General features: G+C 40.8%; 1 protein-coding gene and 1 long non-coding RNA gene across 2 annotated transcripts in view; one reads left to right on the top strand and one right to left on the bottom strand.

Annotated features, from left to right (window-relative positions):
* Positions 1–15596, bottom strand: part of ENPP1 (ectonucleotide pyrophosphatase/phosphodiesterase 1) — a 59319-nt gene extending 43723 nt beyond the window's left edge. The window contains exon 1 of the mRNA XM_020815547.3: positions 15281–15596. Within this exon, the coding sequence (XP_020671206.3) occupies positions 15281–15484 (204 nt within the window). The 5' untranslated portion in view covers positions 15485–15596. The remainder of the gene's footprint in view (positions 1–15280) is intronic.
* Positions 15597–15767: 171 nt separating this feature from the next.
* Positions 15768–16175, top strand: LOC110091420 (uncharacterized). Its single transcript, XR_012086084.2, has 2 exons — positions 15768–15897; positions 16099–16175. It is a non-coding gene; the product is annotated as an uncharacterized LOC110091420 (long non-coding RNA).
* The last annotated feature ends 2710 nt before the right edge of the window (positions 16176–18885 follow it).

The following is an 18885-nucleotide window of genomic DNA, read 5'->3' on the forward strand; positions in this document are numbered from 1 at the left end:
TTCTGGCCAGCAAAGATTAGCCTTCCAATTCCACCTAGTTCAATCAGAATAAAAGCATGTCCCAATCTCACACGAACCAAAGTTTAACTTAAACCTTTGTTTAGCTTAGAATAAAACACATTAAATGGATATGCACCAGGACAAAATAACACCATCTAATCAGTTCACTCACCATCTCCATCACGTCTAGAAGTTTTAAAAAACAAAAACCCTGCTGCTATTTGCCATCCCATTAACTGTTTCCAAGTGTACTGCTCATTGTCTTTAAATACAAAATAACAATGCATATGAACTTGAAGATTTTTAAAGTCCTATTCTCCTAAGTCAGCTAACAATAAACTTTTTCCCTATTTAGGGAAAAATCAAAAGTAAAAGACTATACCAAATGTATGATTAGATTTTAAATCTTTTCTTGAAGAAAAAACCCTTGTTTTATCCAATTTACAAGAACTACAAAACCCAAACAAAGAAAATATTGTGGCCAGGTATATATTGGAACCACAAATTGCAGTATTCACAAAAGAATCAAAGAACATGAGAGACACTGCAGACTAAAACAACCAGAAAAATTGCAAGTAGCTGAACATGCCCTAAAACAAGCTGAACATGAAATTCTGTTTCAAAACACAGAAGTACTGGACAACACCAGCAATCATTATGTTGGACTGCACATGGAAGTCATTGAAATCCACAAACACCAGGAGAGCTTCAACAAAAAAGAAAGTTTAAAACTCAACAAAGCCTGGCTCCCAGCACTGAAAAATACAGCCTGCAAAAGGTCAACAAACTTTACCCAGCTACAAGGACTGGTGATCACTGCACACAAAAGATCAGCTAACAACACCCATCAATCACAGTGACAGATAATCTGTCCCCCTTATCACAAAATACACCCACAACAAAAAACACGCTGATCACTACAATCACCCATCTTCTGTAAAGGACAAAAGCTGATCCCTAAGCTATACTCAACTATTCAAACAAACTGCACCAGAGCACAGACTTCTGACTCCTGTCCTCTGAAGATCCCGGCCACAGAGACTGGCAAAATGTTAGGAAGAACAACCTTCAGAACATGGCCAAAGAGGCCTAAAAACCCACAACAACCATCAGATCCCAGCCGTGAAAGCCTTTGAGAAGACAAAGAAAATATTGTTTCTTGTTTTGGAATGCGGAATGCTGGACTATATATAAAAATTCAACTGCTCAGCTGACTTTAGGGGAGAATGCCAGAATCATCTCGGGGACAACTTAAGAAATGTTGGAGTTAGCCGTCAAGCCATTGTAATTTACAAAAACAGAGGGTAGTCAGTAAGAGGAGTTTTGGATTCTTTAATTCAACCAGTGAAGTTTTCATACTGTTCCTTTCCTCGCTAGTCCTCTCAGACTATCTGAAATCTGTGTGGTGCAGGCACAGGAAGAAAATAAGCCACAGCCTGGATTTGCTTTTCACACATCACTGATTTGTTGTTGTTGTTGTTAAATCATCATAAGGAAATGGCACATTTCTAAACATATGATCCAACAAAACTACTCCACTGAAAACAGCATTGTAATGCAGAGTAATGCCACATGAGCAGAACACAGATGATATTAAAATGAAATAGGGATGTATTGACATGCACTTTGTAATTATAAACAAGTGGGGGTTCTTTTCTTTATAAAAGGACAACTGCAAGACAAAACTGGGTGAGTGTACAGTTCACTTTTTTGCAAGTAAGAACAAAAGTCCAAAACCTAAATGGTTTACTAAAAACTACTTAGTGCCGTAAACACTGCTATACCACCTCTCTAACTGCTACATGCAAACAGATTCACATTACAAGTGGATATAACTCATCATAATGAGCAGTCCAGACAATATCATCATGGTCAGTAAAAAGTATGAATCTTTTCCTGTGGTCAGGAAGTCTTGCAGAAATGACCATGTTGCTGTTAAACTGCACTGATTCATGCCATTCTGGATTCTTGGGCAAACCAAACCACATATGGGATGGTTCACAGCATCACTCACCTCAGAACATTACAAAAATATTATTGTGTTTGCAACACATTGGCCCAATGCACAACACTTGAAACATGAAATAAATCTGAGACATATGATCGACCATAGAATGAGCCAGAGCATCCCCCCAAAATTCAGCAGAACAAATCAAATGTAAGACTTTAAAATGTGGAAATGTTCACAGTTATTCACTTTTTGGCATGTATGTTATAGCTGTTTTTGCCACAATCCTGTTGGCTTACATGACTGCAGAAGACAACTTCGCTCCACAGGCTGTCCTTCATGCAAATGGTCATGCATTGCTTAGGAAGTCAGAACAATTGTCCTAAGGACAGCCTACCAAAGGAGAAAAACGAATTCACAACTGTACTTGCACATATTATTTTTAGGCCTTAGTACCTAATTGGCATGCATGTCAGCTGTTGTATGGCAGTCTTTTTTGGAAATTACAATTGTAAATGAACAGTAAATTTCCTGCCACAGTACATTAGCAATGACTTTAGTACAGATGTTTTTCCATTGCTCCAGCACCACATGCAAGAAGCACAAGGATACAGCTTCCAACTTCAAAGACACAGAAAAGAGACAAAACACGCATATTTGGTTCTTTATTTCTGTATATCCATATAACACTGAAAGAATAATATGTTCCTGCACACAGACTGCTTGCACATCTTTGCTGAGGTATTATAGAAAGAGGACTGTCCATAAGTAGTGCACATTTTAATCATTTTGTCCCATTTTAAGATGTATGCCTCACACCTTTGTCACAATTTCACTTACCTCTCAGATCCTGATGTACAACATATTATGTTCACAAGCAGGAAATGGAAAGCTGGAGGCCATACACTTCCTGTCTCACCCTCATTGGCATTTCAAAAAATTCTAAACAATTCAGATGTTCTGCAGATCTTATTTAATAATTATCAAAATTAAATAGAAATGTCTAATGCTCTTTTGCTTCCCTTTGGCTTTAGGCACATCTACAAGATAGCAGACAATCAAGTAAATACAGAATGTATTGATTTGGATTTCATTGCCACCTCAGCTTACATCATTGATCTTTAGATCAGACAGCTGAGTTTTTAGTGTAGTTTCACAATAATGAGTAAGGAAAGTCACCTATGTAGATCCAAAGTTATAAAAGTCCTTCCATTTAAGAGTCTAGAAAAAAGGGGGGGAAAGGGTGTCAAAGATTAAATCTATAACCCTAAAACAGTTTTAAAACATAACTCATAAATTTTGTGGAACCTTGTGCCTGAACACAAACATGATTTGTTCTTCCATGAATTATTTAAAACCCGAAATAGCTTTGGAGGACAGAGTCAGAGTCGGAGCGGAGAAGAATGGGTGGGTGGGAAGACATGACATAAGCCTTTCCCCATCACTCCTTTTTTAGCTCCGTCACTATATTTATCGCTGCCTAGTTCTTCCTGCGGTCGAAAAAGCACCTTGGAGGAGGGAAATTGTGAACCGAAAAGCAATCAGAATGTATGAGAAGAGTAATTCTCAGCCCCATCCCCACAGTTTTTTTCTTTACTCAGAGGCAGACAGACCAAGCTGCTTTAGGGCTGATGGCAGGATAGAGGGAAACAATTACGTAACTCCATGTAACTTGTCGTTTAAGCTGGGTTAATAATGCACAGCCCGACAGCATCCCCAAAAGAAGGGAATGGTAAACCTCTTCTGAGTATTCTCTACCTAGAAAGCCCTGAAAATGGTCACCATAAATTAGACCTGACTTGATAGTACATGATTATTATTAATAATGCAATGGACTATAATTTGTATTTGCTCCCTGAAGGTAGAAACATACTCAAACCCGCAAATAAATGCATTCTTAACTAAAATATAAATAAATAAAATTGTATGAATCTGAACTAATGAACATTACAGAAATCATTTTAAAAATAAATTAAGATCTTTAAATTATCCTTGACACATTATAAAACTACCATTTGACCACATGATGTTTTGGAGATTCCAAACATTTTCAAGCAGGAATTCAGTACAGAGTCCTAATTTTATATGCCACTGTCTGGAAGAAATATTTTAGAATTGGTTTTTGGGGTTTGGAGGAAGGAAGATAATGTCCTGTTTTACTGCGAAATGTATTTTTATGTATGTTTGTATTGGAACAAACTTTTGTATTCTAAGCATGAGTCTCTGTCCTGTTCCTACTTCCTTTATGTGGGAGGAAAATGGAAAGCATCAACCTGTAAACAGTATGCCATAGTGATTATGGGCAGGGACAACAGATGGTCAGAGATAGCTGGCAAGACACTTTTTATGCTACACAAAAGAGCACTCTTTTAGATGCAAACTGATTAAAGAAGCACAACTTTGGTAAGGATTTCATCATCCATGACTATGCACAATGCCCCTCTCAAGATCTTCTGTTTTGTAGCAGAACCACTAGTCATCTATACTCTCCAGTCCTGCCATTAGGAAGAATGAGGTGACTGCCTCAGAAACCAGTGGCAGGTAAGGAGGAATCAGTGGCAGCTGGTTTCTCTGAACTTACCAGCTGTTTTCATCTGCTAGAGCAGAGGTTCCTAGACTACAACTCCCCAAAATCCTGGCCAGCACAGCAGCTGGTGAAGGTTTATGGGAGTTTTAGTTCAAGAATATCTGGGGACCCAAGGTTGGGAACTGCTGCGCCAGAGGACAAGGTGGAACACTCAATGGATTGGACTGCTTGTTCGTTTAAGCAATGTCAGCTAGACATGAAAATGTATTAATGAGTCACAGCTACATGAAAAGATAAAGAGATTTATTTATTCATTCATTCATTCATTCATTCATTTAATTAGAATTATACCTCGCCCGCCGATCTAGACCAAAGGTCAGCTCTAGATAAGGTAAGCTCACTCACTCTCTCTCTCTCTCCCTCCCTCTGTGTGTTTGTGTGTGTGTGTGTGTGTACACATATATGAAGGTATAAAACCTTATTAATTAAAATTTACTATTACATTACAATAGGCATTGTTCAGTTATGTTATTTTCAATGCAATGATAGAAAATAAAATTTATATTTTTAAAAAAGGAAGGATGGAATGCTGAGTCAACCTTAAACTGATTACCTGAGCAGGTTGGGATCAGACTCAGGCAATGAGTAGATAGCAATACTGCAATTTAACCATTGCACCATGCAGCTCATTCTGAGTAATCATTCCTCGGAACTCTGAAATCAAGAAATCACTCCCAACCATCTTGCCACAAATTTACTTGGTGTTTGCTTTGCTTGAAAGGAGGCAGTAACAGTATTTGGCGACTTTCTCTTGTATGAAACATTTGTACATCTCTCCACACTCTGAAGATTTACTTTCAACACAGTTAAGCTATTTGGCTGGATACAGTGCTGTCATTCCACTAAAAGAAACTGTTGTATTGGATGAATATGGGAGACAATTCAACCCAGTGGAGGCTCACCCTTTAAGCCAAAAGGGGGGAAAGGCCTACATGGGGTCAGGAGAAGTCAGCCAACTTCTTTGTGTTTCTTATTTAAAGACAACAACAGAGGATTAGGCTGTCCTTTCTTAATGAACTCTCAGGCTCAATGCACTTGGTGGAAGGAGGGCAGGAGAAGAGGGAAGCAGTAGTCTGTCCCCTTTAGCTGCACCCACCACTGGCTGCTGTTCCTTCTACCCCTCCAGTCATATTGGGCACCAATCACCAGTGATTACCACCCGCTCCCAAAACCCTCAAAATCTGCTCAAGATGGTGAGGGAACTCTCTGAAACTGAATTTTGGGTGACACAGAGGACTGCAAAGTGAGACTTAAAAGGAAAAAGTCCTGTTATGTTAAAGGACATCTGCTTGCACAACACTGGATGTAAGCCAATATTTCTACTCCAAAAAGCAATGTGCCAAAGGGCACATTAGTAGATGAACTGGACACTCCCTCAAATTTATTTCACATGGTTTGTGATTCATAACAAAAAGAGCAAAAATAATTTTTAAAGGACTACTTGACAGTCATTGTGAACAAATCTTACAGGGTACATAAGGATATTGTGAGGAAACTGGGACTTGTAGTCATACAAAGATGGAGTCTGTTAGGCTCTGTGTAAGATGGGTTTGAAAGCACTGAAATGTTCTCATGAGACTCTTGTGCAGAGTTTTCTCTGCCTGGCACAAAGATAAGGAAGAAAGGCCGAGGAGGTCCAGAGAAGCCGAAACAACACATACCGCTTAATTGCCACAAGATAAGCCACCTGGATGTTCTCATGTGAAATGAAGGAGTGGATTGTTTTACACCCAGTTTATCTGAATTGGTTAGCACCTTGGAAGTGCCATGACGAAGGTGGTACAGAGACATATAGAAAAATGGTTGTTGATGCATGAAGCAGATTGATGGTGGATGTTGTGGAATGTGAGAGGTTTGTCTTGTGCAGGAGAAGGGGGAGAAGAGATAGTCGAGCTTCTCTAGATGCTGATATGTAGAGAGAGCAAAGATGATTACTTAGCTTAGTTCTAGTTGTTCTTATTTTACCTAGGAATACGAGTAAGCTTATTTAATCATGGTAACTGCTGGATATGCTTAATGCTATATGTCTTTTAATGCTACAACTGCATTCTAATGAATCTATTTTATTTTCTTAATAAAACAATTATTCTTAACTGAAGGACTTGTTTCTTGAACAACAGGGTTACACCTAAATACAGTGGAGATTTGAGAAGGCCACTAATTGCTACTGTAATATAGAGAGGTCCCACCTGGTCAGTGCTGCCTAAGAAAGCACAAGTCAATGGTTGATTGCTTTGAAAGTAAGCAAGAGTTTCTTTTAAGGTCAAGCTTGTCCATGGACCAAGGACTATGCACTTCTGAGGCCTAAAGGACCTACCTCAGGTAATAAAAGTGGTGGTTTTCCATCCAAAGTGATTCCTCGCCCAATATCATTATCTCTTTACGAAGCAGTGATTCTAACAGATATGTCAATCATTTATTTCTTTATTTGCACACAGGGACTGGCCATCTGATGACCAGCATATCTAATTGCTGACATACTGGCAAAAAGAAAGCTCATAAGGTCTATAGAGCCTGTGTACACTCCTGTACCGCAGTGAGTCCTGGACCCTTTGTGCATGGCAGGACAGGAAGCAGAACACATTCCATATGCGTTGTCTCCGATGCATTTTTGGTATCACCTGGCAGAACAAAGTTCCAAATAGAGTAGTCCTAGAACAAGCTGGAATTTTTAGCATGTATACATTACTGAAACAGCGACATTTACGTTGGTTTGGGCATGCTGTGATCAGAGTCCAAAAGATCTCCTGTATGGAGAACTGGTGCAGGGAAATTGCCTCAGAGGGAGACCACAGCTGCGATACAAGGATATCTGCAAGCGGGATCTGAAGGCTTTAGGAATGGACCTCAACAGATAGGAAACCTTGACATCTGAGTGTTGAGCCTGGAGGCAGACGGTGCAGCATAGCCTCTCCCAATTTGAAGAGTCACTTGTTCAGCAGGCCAAGGCGAAGGGGCAGTCCTGAAAGCAGCAAAATCAGGGAGCTGGACAGGGGACAGATTGTACTCAGCGTGGAAGGGATTGTCACTTCCAAATTGGCCTCCTCAGCCACACCAGACGCTGTTCCAAAACCTCTATTCAGAGCACATTACCATAGTCTCTGGAGACTGAAGGATGTCTACTCCAAGCTATGCTCAGCAAGAGAAAGGAATAAAAGGTAAAATAAAATAAACCCTGATTTAACTTTTTGTCTTGCTGATCATTTATGTACATCTTTCTGATACTGGTATCACTCTTCTCCTATAAAAGAGGCCAGTGCACTTACTATGCAAATCATTCTTCACTCAGATCACCCATCACAGAACTAGATGTGCAAGTCATGATTAACTGAAGATTCTGCAAACATCGTGCTCATGCGACACAATTAAAACTAAAAGTTTTAGCTTTGAGACACAGCAAAAAGAGCACCCTACCCTCATTTGCTGCATCATTTAATTCTTAACCATACAATTCTTTTTCAGTCATGATCACCTTAATATATAATTAACAACATCAAAAAGATGTTCCTCCTTATCAAAATATTATACACGAGAACACACCATTATTTCACAAGTGAGAGTGGTTGGTGTCAAGTTTTGTACTATTTGCTGTTTATTTACAAATTAAAAAAAAATATCAGAACTTAGAAGCAGATAGACCAGACAGTGGCCATTTTTTAAAGAAAGTCTTGGTTCAGAAAGAAATGTAATGGTCTTCCCATTTAAAGTTCTATGTTCACACACATATCACATGTTGCCATGTTGCATTAGAACAACCACCACACCCAAAGGAAGCCATGGACAGAATCCTCCATTGGTGGTTGCAATTCATTACAGAACATTGTGTTGATATTCCATGAGGAGGTAATCATCATTTTTTGAGACATCTGCTTGTGAGCATAACCTCTTATACAAAAAACAGCTAACACATCAATATTATTTTGATTGTAACAGACATGTTACTTTCCTCCACACACTCCTCTTATACAGAAAGACCACGGCCATAGGCAGCTATGTTGGTCAACATAAAATTCCATTATCTTTACCTGGGGAGCAATAACTAAAATGCAACAAACTAGCGGGCAAGCTTTCAAGTTCTTCCAAACTCTTCATCAGGTTAGAAGTAAAACCAGAGGGCAGAAGAGGGAGACAGAAGGCTGGTATGAAATTAAAGCCCGGATGTTGGCTGTTTTAAGTGTTTAAGATGGAGAGGATGATCTGCAGACTTAATTGGGTTAGCCTCTCTGTTAGGTACCCTGCTAAACTACAATCAAGATACATCCCCGTTTTTATTTGAAAATGTATTTAACTAGCCAATTCCTTCATTCCCCTTTTTCTTTTAAACATCTGACATATGCTTCTATCATTGTTCTCTGTTGTGTTGTAGAACAGCAGCTCTTCAACATCAAAATGACCAATTCTATAGAGGATATGGTCCATAGCCCATAAACCATTTACAGCCTAGGATACACAAAAAGGAAATACAAGAGGCACTATTACTTGGCTCAGCCAGGTCAAATACAGATTTGAGGTGAGCATCTGTATTTCAGCTCAAGACCCAAGCACCTTAGTAACATGTTCCTTCACAGACCACGTACTAAGACTATTCTGCCTAGAAACAGAGAATCAACAGTGATGCTTTCCAACATTTGTAAAAGCTTCCAAGAAGAACAATCATCTTCACATTCATGATCTCACCTCTGGGAAATGATACCAAACACCATGTTTTCCCCCTCATGGTGTTTTCAACCATTTGCACAAAATGTCTCAGTGCGTTACTAGCATTTTTTTTCACTTTGTGAAAAAAAAAGCATACACAGACAGCAAGCACAAAATGAGAGGCTGCTTTATTAGAGACACAACCAACCCATCCAATACTAGAGCCTTTACTAGATCATGCAACAAGGCAACATTTAAGTCCATATTTTAGAGAAATGCACATTTTAGAGAAATGCACAAAAAAGATTTAAGACGAGAAAAAATTATCTGAATCTCCCACAATCTCACCATTTCAAAGTCAGGAAAAATGTTATTGTGTTTATTGCACATGGACAAACTAAGTTAGGATTTAAATCCCTGGATGACTTACAGTATGTTCCTATCACACTAGAATTGTGTCCCTAAGAAGGGCCTACCAAGAAGGATATTTGTCCTTGAAACCATACACATTCATAAGTGACTTAAAAAGCACCAGACTCAATATAGATGTGGTACAGGCAGTGTTTACATTCCTCCAGTGAGACACCTGAACATGTATTCCAGTGGTTCTCAGCCTCTGGTCCTCTAAACATTTTAAAAATTAACACTGAGAATCCCTAGCCAGCACAGCTAGTGGACCAGGATTCTGACTCTCTTAGTGATAGGCCATGCTTGCTGGGGCTTCTGAGATTTGGAATTCGTAACATCTGGAGGATCTAAAGTTGAGAACCACAAATTCATTCTAACTTTCTGCTTTCAGTTATTTAACCAGAAATAAAAAAGACTCCTTAACATCTTATGATTTCTATGTGTGTTCAAGGGAAGTCACCCTGCAGATTCTGAATTTCATCCATTTATTTATTATATTTTTCCACTTCAGTGGGGTTAACAACATATTCCATTAATTCCAGCCTAGCACTATCTATCTGGCAATATGAATTATATGATCATGATCATGTTATCTGCCTTACCAGGTAAGAATTATAGAATATATGTGATATCCGCAATCTTCATTCTGCCACATAATCCAACATATGCTCTACATTGCCATCACTAACCTATCTGTTTATCTTTCTAATTGCTGAGTCTCCTGTTACCATGAGCCAGTCCTGACCTCTCCCAGTGGCATAACTATAATGGCATGGCTAGATAGGGAACTTTAAATTCCTATATCCTTCCAGCATCTGATTTTCATATTGCCTTTTTCATTTCCAGCTAGCTTTGTTCTCACCAATAAGTACCACAATATTGTCTGTATTTATTCTTCTGCTTTGACCACAGAAGTGCAAAAATAAATAAAGCAATGCCTTTAATCTTTTTCTTCTAAGAGTATGCAAGTTATTTAAGCTATAAAGAACTTTTCTTCAGACATTTTAACGGCCACCTTATAGCAGATATAATGAAAACGAAACATTTTGTAGCATATTTAAGACTAACAGATTTGTTTCACTTTAATGAATTACAGTCCACTTCTTCAGACAGTGTACAACAGCAAGGTCATGATTTTACACATAGAATGTACATGGCTGTGGAGGTGAGGACCCAAGTGAAGTGGGATACAGATGAGGGCAATATCAATGTTCATACATACGGTAATTGTTAGCTCTATAGTATCCAGAGCTTGGAAATGCTTTTCCCAAGAATCCTTATAGGGTATTCTGGAAGCTTTGGTCCAAAAAGTAGCTTTTCCAAGCTGTGATAGTACCTAGCAACTTCCTTTTCAAAGCAAGCTTTCTAAGATCCAACAAACAGAAACATTCTGGATGACTGGCTAAATCATTACTCAGCAGCAGCATTAACATTCTGGCAGTGTTTATTAAGCATTTGGTTCCTGTGGAAGGGTATGAGTCATCCTGGCTGCCATCCTACCCGCATTCCCATTTGTGCTTTTGAGCAATGAGACACAATAGGCGACTTCAGCCCAAGACATTTTGGTGCTGGAGATGAAGCAGCAAATGACACCTCTCCCCTCACAGTTACGGTACGTAATACCCAAGAGCAACCAAATTATTCTGGCACCTGAGGCAGAAAATTTCACAGACACCTCTCTCTGCCCCTCTCCCAACAACTATAGCAGTAAAATTATATAGCGAGTAAAATACTGTAATAACTGACAGTTTTCAGCTGCTTCATAAAACATAACAAAACACCTCATCACATCTATTGGTAGAGGTGGGGGTAAATCAGCATGAACCTTAAGCAAACTAAAGAATGTTTAGAACAGGGATTAAGAACTCCTTAAAAGTGAGTGGAGGCACCTCTCTCTTGTGACTATAACTTCCAGAATCCCCCAGTCAACACATCAACGTGTTACTGTTAGTGCATCCAGATCCTCTCCTGGACCCCTACCTCATAAAGAGGTAGTGTGCAGAGGGATTCATGAACATCCTTTACTCTAAGATCCCATAAAAAGAGAAACTCCATAAAGGTGCTTCTTTGTGACCTCATTTCCCATCAAGATGTCACTAAGAAGAATGTCTAGCCTAACACTGCCATTTCAGCATGAAGCTGTCAGACAAAAACAGGGCAGAGTGAACATAAAAAATACAGACTTCAATCATGGAGGAAAGGACGTGGCATGTCTGCAGGCAAAGGTGACACACACTGTCTCAATTTGCTCACTTCTGTTATTTCTTCATTAGTTTATCCTAAGAGCAGATCGCCGTGTCTCCTCAATTCAATTCATATTCAAACCATTCCTGTGAAAAATTTTGCCAAAGGTTACACAGACACACAATTATTCATATGCAGCTCATCTTGTAATCTGTAATAACTCTCATTTTCCCAAGGTAACATACCCAACTTCTAACACAGATAATGATCCTCATGTCACAGGTAAGAATAAATTACTTGTTATCTGCTACGAAATTGTTTCTGACTTACAGTAAGCCTATTACTTAATAACTTCCAAACGGTCCTAAGGCAGTCCTGCTCAGGTCTGGCAAGCTCAAAGCCACAACTCCTTTTATTGAGTCAATCCACCTCATACAGTGGTGCCTCGCTTTACGATTGCCCCGCATGACGACAAATCCACTTAACAACGATCTTTTTGCGATTGCAATTGTAATCACAAAACGATGGTCTGAATGGGGGAATTTCACTTTGCGATGATCAGTTCCCTGCTTCGGGAACTGATTCTTTGAAAAATGATGTTTTTTGAACAGCTGATCGGCGGTTTCAAAATGGCCACCGGGTCATTAAAATGGCTCTCCGCTGTGTTTAGGGACAGATTCCTCGCTACACAGGCAGCAAAAATGGCCGCCGTATGGAGGATCTTCGCTGGATGGTGAGTTTTTACCCCACTGGAACGTACTGAACGGGTTTCAATGCGTTTCAATGGGGTTTTTATTTTCGCTTTACGATGTTTTCACTTAACGGCAATTTTCCTGGAATGGATTATCATCGTTAAGTGAGGCACAACTGTATTTAGTCTTCCTCTTTTCCTACTACCTTCAACTTTTACCAACCTTATTATTTGTTCTTGTGAATCTTCTCTTTTCATGATATGTACATTTAGTATTCTCACTTTCAATCAAGGTATTGTTCCTATCAGCTTTCTTCAGTGTCTGGCTTAGACATCTTCACATAGCAAATTGGGGGTAACATAGCATAGATTTTTCGGTGCTGGTCTCCAGTGACACACACTTCAAAATCTCTTCTAGCTCCTTCAGAGATGATTTCCAAGTCTCATTCCACTAATTTCTTGGTTGCAATCTGCATTTGAATTGATGACTGAACCACAGTACAAAAAATCTTTAATAATTTTGATTTCTTAATTGTCAACATTATGTTATATAATTCCTCTGTAGTCATTATTTTTAAAATTTTAAGGTTTAATTGTAATCTTGCTTCTTTACTTTCTTTTTCAACCTTTAGCAGTAAATATTTCAATACAGTACTATGTTCTCCCAGGAATATATTGCATCATTCAAAGCAGCTACGATGTTCTCTAGACTCACAAAGAAAGTATGGCTTAATAAGAAGCTGACGGCATATACCAAGATCCAGGTCTATAGAGCCTGTGTCCTTAGTACACTCTTGTACTGCAGTGAGTCCTTGACCCTTTGTGGATGGCAGGAGAGGAAGCTGAACACGTTCCATATGGGTTGTCTCTGACACATTTTTGGTATCACCTGGCAGGACAAAGTTCCAAACAGAGTAGTCCTAGAACGAGCTGGAATTTTTAGCATGTATACATTACTGAAACAGTGATGTCTACCTTGGCTTGGGTGTGTCGTGAGAATGGCTGATGAGTCCAAAAGATCTCCTGTATGGAGAATTAGTGCAGGGAAAGTGCCCTAGAGGGAGACCACAGCTGCAATACAAGGATATCTGCAAGCGGGATCTGAAGGCCTTAGGAATGGTAATCAACAGATGGGAAACCTTGACATCTGAGCATTCATCCTGGAGGCAGATGGTGCAGCATGGCCTCTCCAATTTTGAAGACACTTGTACAGCAGGGCAAGGCAAAGAGGAAGTCCTGAAACCAGCAAAACCCAGTCCGGACAAGGGACAGACTGTATTTTCAGTGTGGAAGGGATTGTCACTCTCAAATTAGCCTTCTCGGTCACACTAGACACTATTCCAAGTCCTCCATTCAGAGCATGTTACCATAGTCTCTTGAGACTGAAGGATGCCTAATCTAATCTAATTGTATCATTTGTATATCTTATACTATTGACTTTTCCTCCACCAATTCTTACTCCCATTTCATATGAATCTATTCCAGCTCATTGTAGGATATATCCTGCATACAAACTGAACAGAGAGGGGGATTAAATACACCTTGGTCTGTCAACATTGCCAGTTGGAAACCATTCTGTTGCTCGCTCCTAATAATAGACTCCTGTTGAGAATATAGGTTACAGTGCCCAATCAGGATAATCAAATATTGTGGCACACCCATTTCTTTCAGAATGATCCATGTCTTTTCTCAAATTACACAGTCAAAGGCTTTACAGAAATCTACAAAGGACAGCCTGGTTTTCTGAAATTCTCTGGCACCCTCCAGCAACCAGTGTATATTTGCAGTATCATCTCTACTATTTTTCTGAATCCAGGTTATAGAATAGAATAAAACTTTATTACAGTCTAAGACCAGCCACAAATAAAACACCAAAATATGTAAATATACATAAATTTACAAAAATATTAGGATAAAATGCAAATACTTGGTTCTGAGAACAACAACAGCATCAAAACAGGTTGAAGATCTGATATCTCTCACTTCATATGTATGGTAAAAGTCTTTGTTGTAAAATCTTGTGCATCACTGTGCATGCATGGGAAATTAATGTGACTGTCTGGTAGTTACTGCAATCTTCATAGTATCCTTTCTTGAAAAATGGAATGCATACTGCACATTCCAGTATGCAGCCCACTGTTTTCTCCCACATTTGCTGATACATTTCTGTTGAGATTTTGCTACATTAAGTCTCTGTAGCTTGAAATAGCTCGATTGATTTAAAAATGTATTCCTGATTATGTATTTCTTCCAACGTGTTTAAAAGCAGCTTTCATTTTACTGTACTTTTACATCCTTGCTTCTCTCCTCTTGCTTTTTTGTTGCTGCTGCTGTTGTTCTCTTCTATTTCTGTGCAAAACTTATTATAACTTTTTTTTTCTTTTTCCTTACGTATAAGTTGTGGAAAAGTTGCATTAGCAAGCACTCCATTCAACGTGAAGAAATCTTCCTTTTAACGACTTTAAATGCAAAAGGTAGTAACACTTGCACAAAGTTGAATACCAGTTTGCCCAAAGAGAGCCATATCAACTTGGGAGGACTAGCAATGCAAGATCTACTAACTGGCCTGAACACACTCTGTCAGCTAGCCTCCCTTTGCTCATATATTACAAGCTAATTAACATTATTCCTATTCTGACTAAATACCCGTCCTTCCAGCAACACAAGAGGGGGATATCCCATCTTATCCTCCCAACAGGTAGCAGCACGCTCGTCTGCCAAGCAGCGCGGGACCGCCGATGCCCCCGCCCTCCGCTCCAACAGCGCCCTTTACGCTGCCCCCTACAGGCGCCCTGCAAGTACCGCAGCGGTGGCATCTCCTTACCAGGGACAGGACTTTGTAGGTGGGATCCTTGCCTTTGCTCCTCGACACGTTTTTTTCCGGGTCCTCGGCCTCCCCCGCTGCCAGCATGGGCGTCGCGGCGGCATTCTGCTGCTCCGCTGCCTTTCCGTCGCTGGGGAAGGCTTTCTCCTGGCAGTTCCGCACAGGGAGCGCGCTGCCCTTGCCTTGCACGCCGTCGCCCTCCATTGTCCCCCGGTCAGCGCGACTCGCCCTCCGGCTCCTGCGCTCGCTCTTAATATGGGGTGAACCTGCTGCCCTGGCCCCGCCTCCCTCCTCTCGGCCCTGGTCTCGTGAAGCCGAGCCCGGGGGGGGGCAGCTAGTGAGAGGAGCCCCTCGCGCTCCGGATTCTCCGGTTTCCGGACTCGGCGCCCGCCCTTCACCTCCCACGGGGACGCGAAACTCGGGGGTGGGTGGGTGGGGGTGACTTCTCTTCCCAGTTTGCCTCCCACGGCGGTCTCTTTGGCGCGCTCCCCCTCAGGCGACGAGGAAGGGTCCCTCAATTGACCCTCCTCTTCTTCATCATAGAAAGCTGGTGGATGGAGCAAGGGGTCACCTCACACGCACACCCCGATAGGAGGGATGTGCCCTTCCTTGCCCAGGTCGCGAACCGCCTCTGGTTCTATGTTTCCTTGAGGAGAGGCTGCAAAAACGTGTTTACACGGGCGGGTGAAGCGCCGGTTTCTTCAGCGGTGTTTTTCTTTGCGGGGCGGGCTGTGGGAGTGAGTGGGAAGGGAGAAAAAAACCTGTTAACCTTCCTATTTACCTAAGGGTTTTTTTTTCTCTTTTCTTTTTCCCCTCAGAACTCTCAACCACCTTTCGGAGTCCAGAACAAACTGAGGGCGCTGGAAAGTTTAAACATTAAACGATATTGACCAAACATCCTCCACAGTAGGAGTTATTACTTATCACCGACGCTTAGCAAACAATTTCAGCAAATGGAATTCAAGACGGCTGCCTCCCTCTTTTTCTGTTGGAATCAGTCTTACAACCAGCACTTGTCTTATTTTGATTTCTGCTACCGTCTTAAATGCAGTCTTATTTGGGAGTAAGCTTCATTGTGGAAAGAATCTGAATAAAAAGGTGAAGGTTCCCCTTGACATTTAGTCCAGTCGTGTCCGACTCTAGGGCGCGGTGCTCATCCCCGTTTCCAAGCCATAGAGCCAGCGTTTGTCCAAAGACAATGTTACTTATTGTCTTTGACTTCAAGCCTATACACACACTTACCTGGATGTATGTTTTACTGAGCTCTGTGGAACTTCTGTATGAGTAGATTGCATAAAAGATTGCATTGTTAATTACAGTACTAAATTGAGTTATCATTTATTACAGTGCTAGCAAGTAACAGGCTGAAAGTGAAATGCCTCTACCAGTTCATGCATCTGCTTAATGTTACTTTCCTTCTTTATTGCCCCTCCTTTTATCTTTTTGTGCCATGTTTTTTTATTCAGCAAGCAGTCTTGTTTTTAATCTGTATATAGTGCTTTTCTTCTTAACAAGGAAGTTTCACATCATTGCAAACTTTAAGCTTCACAAAAGCAGACTTTTATTCGAGCAAATTAATGGCTGTTTCACCTGCTTATCAGAGCAGCATAGTATTATTTCATCAATTCACAAAGCTATCCGAAGGTTGTTTTCAGAATTCAGATTGTGAGAGAATTGATTTGCATGGTATTGGGATTATTCCAGTACAAGTAGTATTGGTATTAGGATTACCATTATTTTGTTTGTTATGCATGCCTCTGTGACCATAAACTTTTCCATCAAGATGAGACTTATTTTTGAGTAGGCTTGCATAAAACAGTGGTATAAAATGAGTACTGTAGTATGTAAACTGTCTCCCACATGCTCTCTTGCTCTCTCATTCCCCTCTTTCTCTGTATGTGTATCCGTTCGAATTTGGAAAGAGCCTGGTCAGTTCCCTTTTTCAGCTCAGCTGACCATTAACTCCAGCAATGGAGAAAAACATGTGCATTATCTAGAAATAATAAATGAGCAGATACAAAGGAATGTTGCTCAGTCCTACCTCTGAGCTTCTAATGCAGGATCCACAATCCAATACAGATAGTCCCGCAGGCCAAATGGTGGTACAGTTGTCTCTGTTCAAGTTTTCATTGTCTAATGCCTGATATGAGCTGTAGAATTTAGTCCTTAGAATCATCAGAGGTTATTGGACTGCAGCTATCACCAACCCTTGCTATTGGCTATGCTAGTTCCAGTCCAAAAACATCAGGTACATTGCAAATTGCCCACCTCTGCCTTACAAGCAAGGATAGATAATTGTGGCTTATAACTACACCGCTGTAATCAGTTATGAAGGTGCAGAACCTGTACTGTGATGCTACAATGAGCTTGACTAGGTTAGTAAACTGAAGTTGAATCCTAACAAAATAGAATTGTTACCAAGGAACTGGGTAAATTACCTGTTCTGGTGGGGGGGGGGGGGAACGGGACAAATCTCTCTTGAAGAAGCAAGCGTTCAGTTTCACAGTATTCCTGGATCTGTCTCTGTTACTGGAAGTGTACATGGACTCTGTGGATCAGAATACCCAGGCTGACCATCATATGGCCTGCCAGATATTATTTATTTATTTATTTATTTATTTATTTATTTATTTATTTATTTATTTATTTATTTGATTTTTACCCCACCCCTCTAGACCATGTCTACTCGGGGCGGCTTACAAAATAAAACAAAACAGTATAAAAATATATAAAATCATAAAATTACAAATTTCAATTTAAAACAATTAATTTAAAGAAAGGATTACCAAGATGGAATAGCCAAAAGAGAGAGAGAGAGAGAGAGAGAGAGAGAGAGAGAGACTTAACTGACTGGAGGGAAGGCCTTCTTGAATAACCAAGTTTTTAACTGGCTTTTAAAAACACCCAGCGAGGGTGCCAGCCGAATTTCTGTTGGGAGGGCATTCCACAGCCGAGGGGCCACCGCCGAGAAGGCCCGGTTTCTTGTTTTTTCCTTCCGGGCCTCTCTCGGCATCAGACCCCTCAGCTGCCCCTGCTGGCTATATCGGGTGATCCGGGTAGATCTGGGTGGGAGAAGACGATCTGCCAAATATTGAGGTCCCAAACCGTTTAGGGCTTTATAAGTGATCATTAGCACTTTGAAGTCAACGCGGAAACAGATGGGCAACCAGTGCAAAGCAGCCAGGGTGGGGGAGATATGCTGGTGTTTTCTCACCCCACTAAGGAGCCTGGCTGCTGCATTCTGGACCATCAGAAGTTTCCGCGTCAGCCTCAAAGGCAGCCCCACGTAGAGTGCATTACAATGGTCTAATCTCGAGATTATGAGCGCATGGACTAGAGTAGTGAGGGCCCCCCCGATCAAGATATGGTGGCAGCTGGGCAATCCACCATAGATGAAAATAGGTGGAGCGGACCACGGACGCCACCTGGGTTTCCATGGTAAGCGCCGGGTCCAGATGTATTCCCAAGCTGCGGACCTCACTCTTTGCGGCAAGGGTTGTCCCTCCAAAGGAGAGGGAGTCACCTATGCCGCTGACGGAAGGGCCGCCCACCCTCAAGACCTCCGTCTTGTCTGGGTTCAGCCTCAATCCATTTGACTGCATCCA

This window comes from Pogona vitticeps, chromosome 1, assembly GCF_051106095.1.
Source record: "Pogona vitticeps strain Pit_001003342236 chromosome 1, PviZW2.1, whole genome shotgun sequence".
NCBI lineage: Eukaryota > Metazoa > Chordata > Lepidosauria > Squamata > Agamidae > Pogona > Pogona vitticeps.